Source organism: Neoarius graeffei, chromosome 24 (assembly GCF_027579695.1).
Source record: "Neoarius graeffei isolate fNeoGra1 chromosome 24, fNeoGra1.pri, whole genome shotgun sequence".
Taxonomy (NCBI): Eukaryota; Metazoa; Chordata; class Actinopteri; order Siluriformes; family Ariidae; genus Neoarius; species Neoarius graeffei.
In genome coordinates, this window is record NC_083592.1 from 22,487,961 (window position 1) to 22,506,149 (window position 18,189).

Sequence of the window (18,189 nt, forward strand, 5' to 3'; positions counted from 1 at the left end):
AACCAGAGCTCTTTCAGGTTTCTCAGTGGGTGTATCACTAAGGAGAGCAAACCTGTTCGACACATGACGCAGAGAGGAGTGGTGCTCCCGTGGGCGAGCCTCAGTGGTAGCTTTGGCTCTACGCTTATGCCGCTGAGTCGTCACCCATTCGCCCCGCTGTAAGGGCTCTAATGCCGGAGTTAGGGGATTGCTAACTCCACCTAGGGCATCCAGACTTTCCCCTACAGAAACTACACTGTTCTCATTCTCACTGACCTTCTCTAAAGCCTGGATACGCGCTTCTAACACTATAATCTTCCTCGTCAGAGAGCTAACTAATCTGCACTTAACACAAAGCTATCACTTGTGACGGAGGAAGAATGACTAAACATCCTGCACTCGGCACACTGAACAAACTGAAGGTGTGCCATGATGAAAAAATTCACGTACCTTAATCGAAGATCTGTTGATGTTAAAGCAGATCCGATGTGGATGGCCTCCGCTTACGGTCTTTATGCAGGAAGAGAAAAAAAGAAAGCTTCCGGTCTCGGTGTTGTTCCAAAAAGAGAGAGGGGAAAAAAAACAGAAAAAGGAAAGCGAAAGTGGAAAGTACAGAAAGGAAAGCGACAGTACAAAATCTCTTAAAGAAGAGACGAGAGGGCTGTCTCTCCCTGCTTGTGTTGCTTGACCCAAGTGCAGCCTTTGACACCACTGATCATACCATTCCTCTGGATAGACTAGAAAATGCTGTAGGACTCAAGGAAATTGCCCTCTCCTGGCTCAGTTCTTATTTAAATGATTATCAGTTTGTTGATATAAATGGTGATTTTCCTATGCATACTAAGGTATAGTTTGGTGTTCCACAAAGTTCTGTTTTAGGCCCACTGCTTTTTTTTTCTTTTATACAGGTTTCCTCTGGGTAATATTATTTGGAAGCATGGTATTAGTTATGCTATGTTACACTTATGCTGATGACATACAGACGTATGTTTCAGCAAAGCCAAATGAGAAACACCAGCTTAATAGAATTGAGGAATGTGTAAAGGACATTAGACATTGGATGCTTATTAACTTCCTTCTACTTAATTCTGACAAGAAATTAGTACTTGTACTAAGACCACATGCAGCTAGAACTAAGATTTCTGATCACACAATGCTGGATGGCCTTTCTGTTTCTTCACGTGCAGCAGTAAAAGACCTCAGGGTGATCGTTGACTCCATTCTTTCATTTGAAAATTCATATCAATAACATTACCCAGATAGCTTTCTTTCATCTCAGAAATATTGCCAAGATAAGAAATAACGTCTCTACATGATGCAGAAAAACTAGGTTTATGCTTTTGTTACCTCTAGGTTGGATTACTGTAATGCCTTACTGTCTGGATATTCCAATAAATGCATAAACATGCTGCAGTTAGTTCAAAATGGAGCAGCAAGAGTCCTTACGAGAACTAGAAGACAGAATTCTGAACAAATATTTTTTGGCATTTTTGTGTGTAAAAATGCACGATTTCTACATTAATGCGATCCCTGTATATGAACCTTTGTCATGGGTAATTAAGGGTACAGTACAGGTGTGTAATGTCCGATGAAGTCATGACCTCTGACCACGTTTCAGCAGCAAATGGTCGTGGAACTGCTCAATGTCGAAGTGATAAAACTGAACTGAAATAAAGTGCAGTCCTTGCCTGTATTTGCTCTGTAGTGATTGGTGCATTTTGGGTAGCAGTGTTGCCAGGCAGGTGTTACTCAGGTGCTGAATCTCCATCATCATCTGCTGGTGTTCCAAGCTGATCATGTGAGTCTGAAAGTCCTGCAGGCAGCAAACCAACATTTCAGTAAATCAGACATACAAAATACCTGTGCTGTACATTTATAGCAGCTAAAATACAATGCTAATACATACAGAACGTTTAGGAGAATTACTTCAACCCAAAAGCCACCTTTCTTTAACAGAATATAATCTTACCTGTTGGTCAGAAGAAGTGACATTGCAAATATAACAGCAGTATTTGTCTGCAGTCATGCTCTTGTCTTTGTCCATTCCTGGACCTGCAGCAGCCACTGCCTCCTCTGACCCAGTGCTGAAGGCTCGACTCTCACTGCTGCGCTGAATGGTCACCTTAAGAGACGTGCCTACACCCAGCACCTGTATAGAGGATGTACAGTCACGTGACCCGTCCGTGTTTACTCTGCCATATTGGACGGCTTCAGGATTGTTTACCTTGCGCGAGCGTAATGGATCCAGGGAGTAATCCCCAAGAAAATTAGGAAAATACTCCATCTACATCGCGCGATAACTTGTCTAAGTTTGTTCAGCATCTTGAAGGTGACGTGAGGCAGTGTTACGTGGAAAAGTGTTCCAGGTTGGGGATTGCAGATCCGTACAACTTGCCGCAATCCTTGTTCAGGGAAATTCGGAGCTGCGGTGCCAGCGATTTGCCCGATCTGGCCTACCACGACATTCACAATTTTCTTGTTAATCGTGAATCGTGTTACACTGGATAAGCCCTCAAAGCTTACAAGAGCCTGGAAGCTTATAAATATTTTGTTGCGGGATGGGTATCCCAACTATACCTCTGGAAGGTTCCGAAGAAGAATGTCTACTTGATAACCTCACGGGTAAGTGGCATTAAGACGTTTATCATAAAGAGACTATGCAGGACGTTTTATCGTAAGAATGTTCGAAATCTAAACTCAGTTCCAGATAATGACAGGGTTGTAAATATGTATGTTTTTGTCTGAAAAAAAATATATCACAAATCACCGACTATGCAGTTATCATTCAATCCGAAAATCAACTTAACAGATGTACTAGGAGTATTGAATTAGAAGATTACACCTACCTGATATGAAGTGTTCACTACAAATTCGGCTGGTAGAACTGGGGTACCAGTTTTCTCTTCGCACAGCGGACACCCATTTTGAGCGTCTCTCCTCGTCTGCAGGGAATCTATAAAATGACAGGCCCTCCTTTTGGCCCTGTCTATTGGTACAACCAAATGCTGAACAAGATATAACCATTCTCGAAAGATCTACTCCCACACACTTGATAATTAGAACGGGTTCGTCTAAGTTCTATGCGCGGCCATGCCGTCCAAGATGGCAGATAAACAAATATCACGTGACGTCACGTGCATGCTCTCTATACCAAGACATCATTCATACTGCCTTACACACTGTCCATAGAGAACTGTGCTAATCATAACACAAGCTAGGAGCTTGAGATGTGTCCATTTACTGCTACTATTAAAAAAAAAAAGTTCCATGCTGTGTGGGTGGTAGAAATGGGCAACTGGACTTGCTTGAAGATTCTTGAAAACGTTTCACCTCTCGTCCAAAAGGCTTCCTCAGTTCTGTCTGACTAATAGGGAGTATCAGATATTTATCCTCTCCTGGATCAGAATCAGAATTCTGATGACCAGCTCATCTAAGGTGTCACTGAGGCATCATGTTGGTGTGGGTCACTGGAGGCTGGGTGTGAATGGCGAGTCATTAGGGTGATCAAAGGATTGCCCGTTAGGGTGATCAATGGCAATCTGACTCTCTCTCTCTGTCCTCCTGTGAGTCACCGAAAACAGCTGGGTCCTGGCGTACACCCAGCCGTCTGGGAAGAGTGTCCAAGACCGCCTTGTAGATGGTTGACAAATGATGTCTTAGACCCCCACCTCTGTTCAGTGATGGCCGTTCCAGGTTGACAAAAATGGCTTCTTTAACTCCTCGCTCATACCAACGATCCTCTCTGGCTAAAATGCGTATGTTACAATCCTGAAATGAGTGTCCTTTGTTGTTAAGATGAATGTAGACAGCCGAGTCCTGGCCTGAGGAGCTGGCTCTCCTGTGTTGGGCCAAGCGCCTGTATAGACCCCTTTCACATGACGTCACCGCGCTGCGAGATTTTGTTAGGCGCCATATTGGAAAACCAAGTACATGCACTCACAATATAAAACAAAGTACGAGCGAGAGTAAAGTGACACGATGGATGATAATTCTGGTTATGTGAGTACATTACCAGTTACAGAAAGGGCACGGTATGTGGAGAAACTGGCTGTGATTGATGGGTTTGACTCATATGATAAGACTCGGGGCAAGGGAGAATGGAAACATAAGGAGGACCTGACACCAATTCTGCCATCTGTTTGCTACCCAGACATTGTAAACTATTTGTTGTTTACACCCAGTGCCTACACTCAGTATTCAAACTATGCCGATATTTTCGGGGGCCCCCTTTTTTTCCCTTGGGGGTGTGTGTGCTTGCGCTTGTCTCGGAGCGCGGATCTCCAAACACATGAGAAGCCTATCTTACGCACATATCACGCGGACTCCACACACGCATCGCGTCTGAAGTCATAACTCATCAGGGGAAATCGTGTCCGCATTGGCATGTTCAAAAAACAACCTCGCGTCAACAATGATACCACACGCAAGGAAAAAAAAAAAAAACCCAGTCAGGCTACTCAACAACCAACCTGGCAGCAGCGAGCAAGCCCCAAACCATCCTAAATTATTATTATTATTAAATTGTAGAAGTCTGGGAGGCTTGCTCCTCATACAGTTATCAACTTGGGGCCACTTTAGCATGTTTTAAATCTGAATTTCTTGCGTTTGCTTACCTCAAAGTGTCTGCAGATCATGCACAGACTTATCCATTATATCCACAGTTTTTTGCCAAGTCTCACACAGGTTTCTTTCAAGTCTACTGTTGGGCCAATAAATCATAAATAAAACAGCTCAGATTTGTTTAAGTCGTTTGCCACTCCACTTTATTCTCGTGGGTTCACATACCGCTGCCGTTATTATCCCCTTATCACGAGTTTGTTGGTCTTCCAAAATGGCGCAGGGTCTGTTTACTTCCGGTTTCGGGTGACGTCAGTGAAAGGGGTCTATAGCGGTTGTTTTGTCTCATCTCCCCAATATACGAATCCGTGCAATCCTCACTGCACTGAATTGCATCCTTCCTGCTGACAAAGGGAGATGCACAGTGGTGCTAAACACAGCGGACTACCACTCCAGGATGACCAGTCTCCTCAGTGATACAACCACTTATGAAACATTGAGGAGGGACCCCACAAGTGGTTACAAAAGGAAAGTTGTTAGCTGTTTGCAACAACTAGAAAAGGACCAAGCCATCAACCGATCTCTTTACTACAGATTGTACCCTGGGGAAGCCGTGCCTCTCATATACGGACTCCCCAAGATTCACAAAGAAGGAGCTCCTCTCAGACCTATTATCAGCAGTATAAACTCGGTCACATATAACATTGCTAAACACCTAGCCACCATCTTGGCTCCTCTGGTTGTGAATACACCATATCGTCAAAAATTCCCAAGATTTTGCTTCTAAAGTTGCAGACCTCAAACTAGATTCAGATGAAACCATGGTTTCCTACGATGTCACTTCTCTGTTCACCTGCATTCCCACCACAGAAGCAGTCGAATCTGTAAGAAAACGACTCCTTCAGGATAGCTCTTTACTGGATAGAACGAAACTCACCACGGACCAGATTTGCACCCTGCTTGACCTCTGCCTGACTACCACTTATTTCCAGTTTAATGAAAGTTTCTACAGACAGAAGCATGGATGCGCCATGGGATCACCAGTGTCCCCTATTGTGGCCAATTTATACATGGAGGAAGTGGAACATATAGCTTTGACCACTTTTGCAGGAGTTGCTCCCAGCCATTGGTTTATATACGTGGATGATACCTGGGTTAAAATCAAAATCCAGGAGGTGGAAGCTTTCTCGAAACACATCAATGCAGTGGATAGCAACATCAACTTCACTTGGGAGGATGTCAGTGGGAATAATCTAGCCTTCTTGGATTGTGATGTACACATTAGACAAGACAGAAGCCTTAGTATCGAGGTCTACCAGAAACCCACACACACAGACCAGTACCTACTTTTCGACTCTCACCACCCACTGGAACATAAATTGGGGGTCATTAGGACCTTGCAACACAGGGCTCAGAACATTCCTACAACATTAGAGGGAAAAGAGAAGGAGCAGAATCATATCAAGAAAGCACTTCAGAATTGCGGTTATCCCAACTGGGCTTTCCTAAAGAGCATAAAAAGGAACATAACGGACAAGGATGATAACAGGAACAAACGCAAGAACATTGTCATTCCCTACATTTCTGGTCTATTTGAGAAACTCAGGAGGATCTTCTACAAACACAACATTCCGGTACATTTCAGACCCAGTAACACCCTGAAGCAGAAACTGGTCCACCCTACGGACACAATACCCAGACACAAACAGGACAACGTAGTGTATGCAATTCAGTGCAGTGAGGATTGCACGGATTCGTATATTGGGGAGACAAAACTCCTATACAGGCGCTTGGCCCAACACAGGAGAGCCAGCTCCTCAGGCCAGGACTCGGCTGTCTACATTCATCTTAACAACAAAGGACACTCATTTCAGGATTGTAATGTACGCATTTTAGCCAGAGAGGATCGTTGGTATGAGCGAGGAGTTAAAGAAGCCATTTTTGTCAACCTGGAATGGCCATCACTGAACAGAGGTGGGGGTCTAAGACATCATTTGTCAACAAGGCGGTCTTGGACACTCTTCCCAGACGGCTGGGTGTACGCCAGGACCCAGCTGTTTTCGGTGACTCACAGGAGGACAGAGAGTGAGGCCCTGTCCACACGGCAATGGATTCAGGTGAATCCGATACAACTGTTTATCGTTTAGGCCTGGCGTCCACACGGCACTGGCTTTTTGGGTGCCCCAAAACGCAATCTTTTGAGAACGGGTTCCAGAGTGGAAAGATCTGGCAACGTTGCCGTTGCGAAGTCGTCTGGATGAGTAGAACGGATTTGTTTACGATGACGTCACAACCACATGACTGTCAGTGCTTCACGCCGGGTAGAAGTGTAACGAACTCGATGCGAGTTGTCAACAAATCCTATAACTTGGTTCATGAAACGCGCTTACAAAATATTTTCACTGTGAATATTGTGTAATGGTGCAAAGTGAGAGACAGAGAGAGAAAATAGCCCTTAGGGCAGAGTCAATCCCGCCAGCAAAAATAGGGAAAAAAGGAGCGATCTCACCTCTTCAGATGTTGGTTTAAGTCCTACAATACATTCCTCAAAAAGGGCGTAGAACAACAAATTAATCCATCAACGTGTAGCATTCAATTTATTCCGGACCATTAAAGACGCCGCCTTCCGCGTAGAATCATACATCATCCTCGCCGCCATATTGGATAGGTCAAAGCGGAGAATAAAGATGCCTCATTCATGTGCTGCGTTTACCTGTACCAACAGGTTTACCGTCCAAACGAGATAACATGGGATTACCTTTCACAGGTGAGACTGGAAAAATACTTTTCATTGTATTTGGTCATTATAACGTAATTTTACGAACAGATTTTCCTGACTTTGTGGCTAATATGAAGTCTCGCGCATAATAGTTTATGCGCATGCGTCCTTACTTCTTCTATTGTTCTGGTGTCTCCGAAGGGACCGTCTTACAGCGCCCCTAGAGGTGTGGCATGTGTATTGCATCGTTTTCAGCAAGCGTTGCGTTGCCATATGGACCTGATATTTTACTGATTGTTGCCCATTTGGATGCAATATTTTTTTAAATAACATCTCGTTGCTGTTGTCGTGTGGATGTAGCCTGAGTCAGATTGCCATTGATCACCCTAACAGGCAATCCTTTGATCACCCTAATGACTCGCCGTTCACACCCAGCCTCCAGTGACCCACACCAACATGATGCCTCAATGACACCTTAGATGAGCTGGTCATCAGAATTCTGATTCTGATCCAGGAGAGGATAAATATCTGATAATCCCTATTATTCAGACAGAACTGAGGAAGTCTTTTGGACGAGAGGTGAAACGTTTTCAAGAATCTTCAAGCAAGTCCAGTTGCCCATTTCTACCACCGACAGTTTACTATGACCTGGATGATTGAGAATCTTCACAGACATGTTCCATGCTGTGGACTTGGGAGGCTGATGGAAATATGAATGAGGTGGTATAGACAAGTATAAATCACTGCTGATCAGCTGTACCTCTGCTGTCCTGCTCTGCTCAGCTTCCTTGTCAGCTTCAGCAGATGCACATTCCTCCATGTAGACTAAGGCAGGCACAAACAAACATTTAAAACCAACACTGTCTAAATGTTTTCCCCATATTATAAGAATAAATACTAAGCATAAAGAGCATATTCAGAGTTGAGTTACCTCAGACATATCCTGTACATGTGTGCAGGTCTGACAATTGGATGCAAGCACAATATTTCACACTGAAATCTACATTTTTGGCTGCAAATATGCTCAGGAAATAGTGGAATGCTACAACCCCGATTCCAAAAAAGTTGGGACAAAGTACAAATTGTAAATAAAAATGGAATGCAATGATGTGGAAGTTTCAAAACTCCATATTTTATTCAGAATAGAACATAGATGACATATCAAATGTTTAAACTGAGAAAATGTATCATTTAAAGAGAAAAATTAGGCGATTTTAAATTTCATGACAACAACACATCTCAAAAAAGTTGGGACAAGGCCATGTTTACCACTGTGACACATCCCCTTTTCTCTTTACAACAGTCTGTAAATGTCTGGGGACTGAGGAGACAAGTTGCTCAAATTTAGGGATAGGAATGTTAACCCATTCTTGTCTAATGTAGGATTCGAGTTGCTCAACTGTCTTGGGTCTTTTTTGTCGTATCTTCCGTTTTATGATGCGCCAAATGTTTTCTATGGGTGAAAGATCTGGACTGCAGGCTGGCCAGTTCAGTGCCCGGACCCTTCTTCTACGCAGCCATGATGCTATAATTGATGCAGTGTGTGGTTTGGCATTGTCATGTTGAAAAATGCAAGGTCTTCCCTGAAAGAGACGTCGTCTGGATGGGAGCATATGTTGCTCTAGAACCTGGATATACCTTTCAGCACTGATGGTGTCTTTCCAGATGTGTAAGCTGCCCATGCCACACGCACTAATGCAACCCCATACCATCAGAGATACAGGCTACTGAACTGAGCGCTGATAACAACTTGGGTCGTCCTTCTCCTCTTTAGTCCAAATGACACGGCGTCCCTGATTTCCATAAAGAACTTCAAATTTTGATTCGTCTGACCACAGAACAGTTTTCCACTTTGCCACAGTCCATTTTAAATGAGCCTTGGCCCAGAGAAGATGTCTGCGCTTCTGGATCATGTTTAGATGCGGCTTCTTCTTTGAACTATAGAGATTTAGCTGGCAACGGCGGATGGCACAGTGAATTATGTTCACAGATAATGTTCTCTGGAAATATTCCTGAGCCCATTTTGTGATTTCCAATACAGAAGCATGCCTTTATGTGATGCAGTGCCGTCTAAGGGCCCGAAGATCACGGGCACCCAGTATGGTTTTCCGGCCTTGACCCTTACGCACAGAGATTCTTCCAGATTCTCTGAATCTTTTGATGATATTGTAGGTGCATTTGGTAATTATTAAGTGATCAATCTCATTAAATCAGTCTCATTAAACCTGAAGGTTAATAATTAAATTGAATCAGTCTCATTTGAATCGTTTAAATTGAATCAGTCTCACATTATCATTAAATCACTCATGGAATCAGTCTCATTACTTAATACCATTAATTTTGGTGCTTAATAATAAATTACCAAACAGCTAAATTATGGTATATTCCAAATTATTATGATCACTTACCATATTACATAACTTATATGCACCTTTTTGAATTCTTTGGGAGATTGGGCAACTTCAGAAATATTGGAACACAAATAAATACACACAGTTTCAATAATAATGGAATTTATTATAACAAAGATAAAAATGGATAATAGCAGATGGAATCATTATATACAAATATGATATGGTGTGTGTGTGTTGTGGTGAAAACAAAAGATTAGCTTTGTGTGCCCATTAAGATGTGCTTGTGTGTGTCAGGCCTGGTGGGCCTAGCTTGGTTGCTAGCTAAGGTAAAGGAATGTTATCCAAGTAAAACAAAGAATTAGCACGTGTTGCTAATGTGTGCTTGTGTGTGTGGCCTGTGTGTGAGAAAGGCCCTATGGCCTGAGCAGAAGGCTAGCGTGGGATGCTAGCTAGGTATGTTTGTGTGTGTCAGGCCTGGTGGGGCCTGGTGACCACGTGTTTGTGTGTGCTTAGATTAACCTCGTGTGGCTAAGCTAAGACAAAGGAATGCTAGCTAAGGAGGGTGTGTCACCACAACAAAGGATTTAGCTCTGGTTGCTAGCTAAAGGTGTGTTTGTGTGTGTGGGGGAGGACCGCCACGTGTTAGAGACAAAAGATTAGCTCTGTGTAGCTGACTCCACGTGGTGGAGGCCTTGTGATCCGTTGAGACAATACAATTAGCCCTGGAGGCTAATGGAACAAAAGAATTAGCTGTGTGTTTAGCTAAGGTGTTTGTGAGGCCTGGTGAGCTAGCTTTGGTTGCTAATTAGACAAAGAATTAGCCGTATGTGGCTAGCTAAGGCCCAAGGATCCTACCTCATGGAGTTAAGACAAAAGGTGTTAATAAGGAATTAAGAGAAGCATACAAAGCCTGTCTATTAAACAACTGAGAGATTAAACAAAACAGAACAATCAACAATTCAACACGCTGCGTGTCGAACAGTGTATACAAAACGTTCCTGAGTTTAAATTCACACTGGTTCAATAAAAGCTAATTCCTAAGACTAGGTTTTGCCCAAATGCCAAGTCTTACTCAGTATCTTGCCTCTAGCAAGATTATGAAGAGATGTTCCGAGACTTTTGGAGTTTCGCCGTTGTGGAGCACGTGAGTCGCTTCCGTGAGGCGCAGAGAACTTCTTGATCCGATGCGTGGTCTCTCGTGATGAAAAGAAAGTCTCTGATCAAATAATGTGCACAGCTTTTGAGTTAAAAAGGATTCAATCGCTTCTTAACTTTAAAATAACTGCCTGGTCTGCAGTAATACATACTTATACGTACTTATAAGGAACAAATGAAAAACCAGTTGTAACTCAAGTGGAGTTTGAAATCGCGCGATCTTAGAGTCTACCATGACCAAAGGTAAACAAAGAAAAGCGCGAAACTCTGATTCTTGCAAGAAAGAAAAGAAAAGACATCTTTTTGGGTTTGCTCGCGCGATTCCTCCTTGTGTCCGTGTGGAAATCACGGCGCCAAAAGAGGAGGAGCTAGGAGTTCTCAGGTTTCTTATGATTTCATGGAGGATGTGATGTTGGTGATCCCGTCCCCGTGTGACGCAGGTCAACGCGGAAGTTGGCTGATGGGAAACGTAGTTTAAAAGGGACTGTACCTACAATATCATGCACTGTAGACGATATGTTCAAACTCTTTGCAATTTTACTCTGTCGAACTCCTTTCTGATATTGCTCCACTATTTGTCGGCGCAGAATTAGGGGGATTGGTGATCCTCTTCCCATCTTTACTTCTGAGAGCCGCTGCCACTCCAAGATGCTCTTTTTATACCCAGTCATGTTAATGGCCTATTGCCAGTTGACCTAATGAGTTGCAATTTGGTCCTCCAGCTGTTCCTTTTTTGTACCTTTAACTTTTCCAGCCTCTTACTGCCCCTGTCCCAACTTTTTTGAGATGTGTTGCTGTCATGAAATTTCAAATGAGCCAATATTTGGCATGAAATTTCAAAATGTCTCACTTTCGACATTTGATATGTTGTCCATGTTCTATTGTGAATACAATATCAGTTTTTGAGATTTGTAAATTATTGCATTCCGTTTTTATTTACAATTTGTACTTTGTCCCAACTTTTTTTGGAATCGGGGTTGTATTTGAGGCCATTATTAAATACATAAATGTGACAATTCATTAAAAGCAGAGATGTCCACAAGTACCGGCAACCGGCGTTTTTCTCTGCCTACACAGACTGTCTGTACTGGCTACTCAATCCCAGAGAAAGGGGGGGGGCGCTTGCCTTTCAACATTTGTGCAAGCAATTTATATAGTCTCCGTTGCCCATAATTTGCTGCAAATCCAATTATTATTTCACCACGAAATTGTCATCAATGCAGGTCTAACGTGACGACCGGAAGCAACCCCATATTTGTTGATCAATTCTTGTGCTCTGATTGGCTGAGCTGGACCACGTCAAAGCAGACAGTAAAAACGCAGTTTGTGGCCCTTGCAGACAATTTCACTCGGTTTTCACAAAATGCCACCAAAGAAGAAACTAAAACCTTCTGTGGTCCAAATAAATAGAAAGTCTGTTTTCTGCAGATTTGTACATACAAATCATAATTAATATTGTCATATTTCTGAGTGGATAGTATCTCCATCCTTGACTCTTGTATGCTGCATAAATGGGAATAAAAAAATATATTTTTGAGAGTTAAAATCGACCGCAAAGTTGGCATTCGAGCTGCCCCGCTGAGCCAGCCAGCCCCGAGTGCGTGATGTCACAGCGATAACCGGTTTTAAAGGAACAGTCCACCGTACTTCCATAATGAAATATGCTCTTATCTGAATTGAGACGAGCTGCTCCGTACCTCTCCGAGCTTTGCGCGACCTCCCAGTCAGTCAGACACAGTCAGATGTGCTGTCACTCCTGTTAGCAATGTAGCTAGGCTCAGCATGGCCAATGGTATTTTTTGGGGCTCTAGTTAGATACGACCAAACTCTTCCACGTTTTTCCTGTTTACATAGGTTTATATGACCAGTGACATGAAACAAGTTCAGTTACACAAATTGAAACGTAGCGATTTTCTATGCTATGGAAAGTCCACACTATAATGACAGGCGTACTAACACCTTCTGCGCGTTTCGGCAGCGCATTGATATGGAGCTCAGATATCAATGCGCTGCCGAAGCGCGCAGAAGGTGTTAGTACGCCTGTCATTATAGTGCGGACTTTCCATAGCATAGAAAATCGCTATGTTTCAATTTGTGCAACTGAACTTGTTTCATGTCACTGGTCATATAAACCTATGTAAACAGGAAAAACGTGGAAGAGTTTGGTCGCATCTAACTAGAGCCCCAAAAAATACCATTGGCCATGCTGAGCCTAGCTACATTGCTAACAGGAGTGACAGCGCGTCTGACTGACTGGGAGGTCGCGCAAAGCTCGGAGAGGTACGGAGCAGCTCGTCTCAATTCAGATAAGAGCATATTTCATTATGGAAGTACGGTGGACTGTTCCTTTAAGGCCAAGGCCTTTGACAGCTATAGACTAAAGTCATATAAATAAAAATGATGAAAGTAAGAAATACTGTTACGGACTTGCTCAACTAAGACTGATTTGTCTTCATTGATTGTAGGTTGACTCTCATTAAAACAAGATAGGTGTTATAACTTATGCAACATGCATGCATTATCACTGATAACGTGTAAAAGGCAAATTAAATAATCAGATGAACTGAGAATCACATTCTGAAGCAAATTAAATAATCTGTTGTTTTTTTTTTTTATCCAAATGAGAGTCAGAGCTTACCCGTCTGTGGTCTCGCTTCTTGAAGACCAATTTTGTGGCCGATTGTTTCAAAACAATCTGACTTTCAGTTCTTTGTTCAGTTCTCTGTTCATTCACTTCTTCCACGTAAGGGCGAGATGGCAGCAATATCCAGTTTAGAAATAAGATGGCTGGTCCACTCATTCTCTATTTTGTCCACACGGAGTACTCCACCATTACTGCTCGGCTCAGGCAATTACTAAAACGTCACCAGTTTTAGCAACAACCGTGGGGAGGTCACTGCCTGATCGATAGGTCACGTCCCATTCCATCCCGGGTTTTAGCAACAACCCTCAGCTCACTCCGGGAGGACTGGTGCAACTGAACTTTGCTTTTTAAAAAATAAATAAATAAATGCTTTCCTTTTCTTGTAGTTTTCTTTAATTGTTGATACTGCACCCTCTTTCAATACGGGCTTATAGCCAACACTCCTCAACAGATCAGAGGTCTCGTATGAGTCTTCAGTAAAATGTGCAGAGCAGAGGAAAGACCACTTCATGGGCGCCCAATGTGCCCATGAGCTTCTTGCAAACCGCGTCCAAATCTTTGCAGTTTGAACATTCTTGGACTATGAATGCAACATTAATCCACCTTCTGTCGTGTTGCTGGCGGGTGCAGCAACACATTTACGTGGCATGGCGATAAATTAGCTCAAAATGGAGGACTGGAGTTGCAGTCAGCGGTGTTTTAGTATAGCAGAAATGGCAATAAGACTGATAGACTTCCTGCTGTGATGTTACAGACGTCAGGGTCATTCACTCAGATCGCTGCCTATATGAATCACTTTAATCATAAAAATTACTATATTAGATTTATTTTGGGCGGCACGGCGGTATAGTGGTTAGCGCTGTCGCCTCACAGCAAGAAGGTCTGGGTTCGAGCCCCGTGGCCGGCGAGGACCTTTCTGTGTGGAGTTTGCATGTTCTCCCCGTGTCCGCGTGGGTTTCCTCCGGGTGCTCCGGTTTCCCCCACAGTCCAAAGACATGCAGGTTAGGTTAACTGGTGACTCTAAATTGACCGTAGGTGTGAATGTGAGTGTGAATGGTTGTCTGTGTCTATGTGTCAGCCCTGTGATGACCTGGTGACTTGTCCAGGGTGTACCCCGCCTTTCGCCCATAGTCAGCTGGGATAGGCTCCAGCTTGCCTGCGAGCCTGTAGAAGGATAAAGCGGCTAGAGATAATGAGATGAGAGAGATTTATTTTGTTGATGCTTAAATCTATTCCTGTGCCATTCTTGAGGTCTCAAGGCATTTACAAGAGAAAGTGAGGCCATGGCTCCACGTATATGCTTTAAGTTCCCATAGAGATGTATGGTCCCTTAGCTAAGGCTTCATACTTATAAAGTGCAAGTACAAATAACTAATTGTGTGGAAATATTTATACTGAAATTAAAACTGTACAATACACAGACCACACCAGAAGCGCAAAGTACATTACACATGCACCAAATAAGCTCACCATATAGTTATGTTACAGAGCCAGGCAGCATACTACAGAGGATAACTGAGAAAGCCAAGCACACATACATCTGGAGGGAAATTTCATACATATTTTGCAAGTATTTTACATGGAAATGGTTAGTAATTTATTAGCTGAGGATGCACCAAAAGCCACATCAATTTCAAAATTCTCTTTTTTTTTTTTTTTTGGGGGGGGGGGGGCAGCATGCTCCCAGACTCCTCTAGCATTAGTGTGACTTTGGTGTGCCATGATGGCTTTGCCGCTGCAAATTCCAGAGCTGCCTACTACTTCCCCCCCCACCCCCCACCCCCATCGGCTACTTCAGATTTTCTGGAGAACCCTGCAGAAGTTCATTCCATTAAATTCATAAAACGGTTTTCCCCGCACAGAGAACACCCAAGAAGATTGAACCTGAGTACCTTACTTATCTTGGAAAATGAACTAATTATGGACAAATTTATGAACACCAATTATTAATGAATTTAGGGCCATGTGGCACTAAATTCTCTACTATTTTTGCCTGCTTCAACATGACCCAATTCAAGATACTACGTCATGCGTCACGTGGTGGGCTTTCCCCATTTGCGCAAAGCATTGTGGGATGCAAATTTAAAACAGGAGAGAAAAATGGAGGATGGGAGTGTGCGAATTAAACGTGAAAGATCAACTACAGTAACGAGGAGGAAGAAGAAAAGACGTTATGTTTCAAAGGAAAGAAAACGCAGGACCAAACTAATAAATATCGGCAGTCACCAAGCACCTTGGTGTGATCAACTGTTTGTTTCACGACAGAATGATGTAACTGTCAGTGCACAGTCAAAGGAAAACCTGCGCATGTGCACACGGACTTCCTCTGTCTGCTTGACTGTGCGAAGTGAGCGATTTCCTTCACATTATTTGCTAGGGAATCCCCTCAAATTAAATAACTTCCCAGCCACAGAATGGCCTGATATTTTGTAAGATATTACAAAAATAAACATACATCGCAATGACCAAATTTCAGAAAGAACTAAATTTCATGAAACTGAAAAGGTCATCTCGCTTTAAGTGAATTTCAACATTTATCAGGTGCGACACTGATGGAAACTATGCCCATTACAATACACCAATCAAGATTTACTATATGACCAACTAACCTTCCTGTTCTCGGATTGTTGATGAACCTGCTGAGTTTTGCTCTGTATCTCCACCTTCACACTCTTCAACCAACTCATTAGCTCTGTGTAATTCAGAATGTAGGAGATCAGCTTACTGAAAGACATACCAGCAGCCAATTACATTTAAAGTCTCAGTTTGTCATTTTTTTAAATTACCCATGATTCTTCTGTTTTTTCCCAGGAGGCTCCGTTTGCTCAGAGAATAAGGCATGACCTTCAACAGAACCTTCTAGTTTCTTTCCTTTATCAACACAAAAAAAGAATTAACATATTTCAAAACCATCATATGTAATCATATCCAAAACTGACACTACTGGCTGGCACTTTTGTTCAGACAAACTCACCCTCTTTTGATGTTTTTGCATCTGTTCTACATTTGCTCATCTGTCCATTACTTTTCTCTTCTGCAATATGGCCATTTTGCCTCTTTCTCTGAAGACTGTGCATAAAGCCTTCCTGAAAAAAACAGTTCTCGCAAACATTCATAATAATAATTATTATAATAATAATGGTACCAAATCACCCTTAACAAAAATCTAATAACAGATTAATATTACAATCTTGTTATTTTCCATTCAATTTACAAAGTTTAGTTTCTGAAATTAACTCTAGCAATGTGGAGATAAGATGATGTCACCTTATTCATAAAAGCACCACGTGACTTGTGGTGATGTTCAGGTATAAAAGCCATACGTGGAGTCCTCAGTGGAACACCGACGGGAGCAGCGCCGAGAAGAGACCGGCCGCCTCCTGAAGAAGATAAAAAAGGTGGATGTAGCTGTTTCTCACAACACCGTAGCATCTCTTCCAGAAAATGAAAGACATTAGGAATTACACATTAAGAAATTACATAGTGAACATTAGCAAGGGTTACAAAAACAAAACTAAGCTACTGTTTTTACCTGGTCGTCTGGGCATGGGCACTGCGGGCTGCAGCAGTGGGCAGGGACCTAAGAGACCCTGTGAAATGACCGGTCTAACAGGTAAAAATTGATGTCCTCCAGGAGGTCCTCTGCTTGGCATTCTGTGAATCAGTATGAAAAGTTTAAAAGGCCTGAAGCACAAGCGAAAACAATTTCAAACTTCTAATTAATTATTATGTGATAGGCGGGGGCTTTCTTGGACCACAATGCAGTGCACTGCTTTTCACACTTCTGCTTAGATAGTGCTGAAGAGACAGTGACACTTCACCACCATTTTAGACCACCAAAAGCAGCATGGCCACAGGATGGGGCCAGCTAATTACGCACGGCTGGAACGGCTTAAGCAGCCGCCACAAATACAGGTTAGTTTGATTTCATTCAGAGCATGTTGACTGACGCCTCCTTCCTCTCCCTGCCTAGGTCACTTTGCCAATGCCAAGGATGAGGACACTGAAGCAACAACAGCTCTCCCAGGCAGTTCCCTCCACTAGTGCCTGCAGCTGTAAGGCAACAGCAACTGGAATCTTCACAGCCTGCACCCCCACCTGCAACCCAACGCTTAGCAGCTCCTGTATCCTGCCATTAGCACATACCTCACCAGTCTCACAGCCTCCTTTTCCCCTTACTTACCCCTCTCTTTTGAAGCAATAAAAGAGCACCTACCTTTCACTACATCTGAAATGGAAACACTACCTCTGTGTTTGCCTACCGCAGACATGAGTGCTACACTGGTGGAGAATTTGGGCACAAGCACAACACCCCCAACCACCCTCCGCGTGGAACCCCTCCCGCAGCACCTCCTGGAGACCAGCCTCCAGCAGCAGCAGGTGACGCAGGAGCTGGCCAGGAGCCTCCAATTCACCACCAAGGAGTTGCTGCAGTAATGGAACAGAGCCTTTCCTCTCCCCAGCTGCCTTCCAGACCCTGCCAAAAGGCTTGCCATCTGCTCCCCAAGCTGACCCCATCTGACAATAGATGCTTCTCTCTACACCTTTGAGCAGACCGCCACATAGGGAAGGTTGGCCGGAGGAAGAATGGGCCCAGGCTCTGGCACCATTGCTGACTAGAAAAGTCCTGTTAGCCAACTACAGACTCCCAGTGGCTTCGGCAAAGGATTACCCACTCCTGAAAGAGCAAATCCTGGGGTACTGCGGGTTCTCCGCCTGCCAAGCCTCATTGGAATCCCACCGCTGGGCTGACATCAACCCTTGCAGCCAGATGGGCATCC

General features: G+C 43.4%; 1 protein-coding gene across 1 annotated transcript in view; it reads right to left on the minus strand.

Annotated features, from left to right (window-relative positions):
- Positions 1-18,189, minus strand: part of ciz1b (cdkn1a interacting zinc finger protein 1b) — a 124,546-nt gene that overhangs the window by 78,689 nt on the left and 27,668 nt on the right. Inside the window, exons 3-10 of the mRNA XM_060906896.1 lie at positions 16,941-17,062; positions 16,676-16,788; positions 16,383-16,494; positions 16,195-16,279; positions 16,018-16,100; positions 8,016-8,080; positions 1,949-2,128; positions 1,668-1,792 (exon numbers count right to left, since the gene is read on the minus strand). Coding sequence (XP_060762879.1) covers positions 1,668-1,792; positions 1,949-2,128; positions 8,016-8,080; positions 16,018-16,100; positions 16,195-16,279; positions 16,383-16,494; positions 16,676-16,788; positions 16,941-17,062 — 885 coding nt within the window. The remainder of the gene's footprint in view (positions 1-1,667; positions 1,793-1,948; positions 2,129-8,015; positions 8,081-16,017; positions 16,101-16,194; positions 16,280-16,382; positions 16,495-16,675; positions 16,789-16,940; positions 17,063-18,189) is intronic.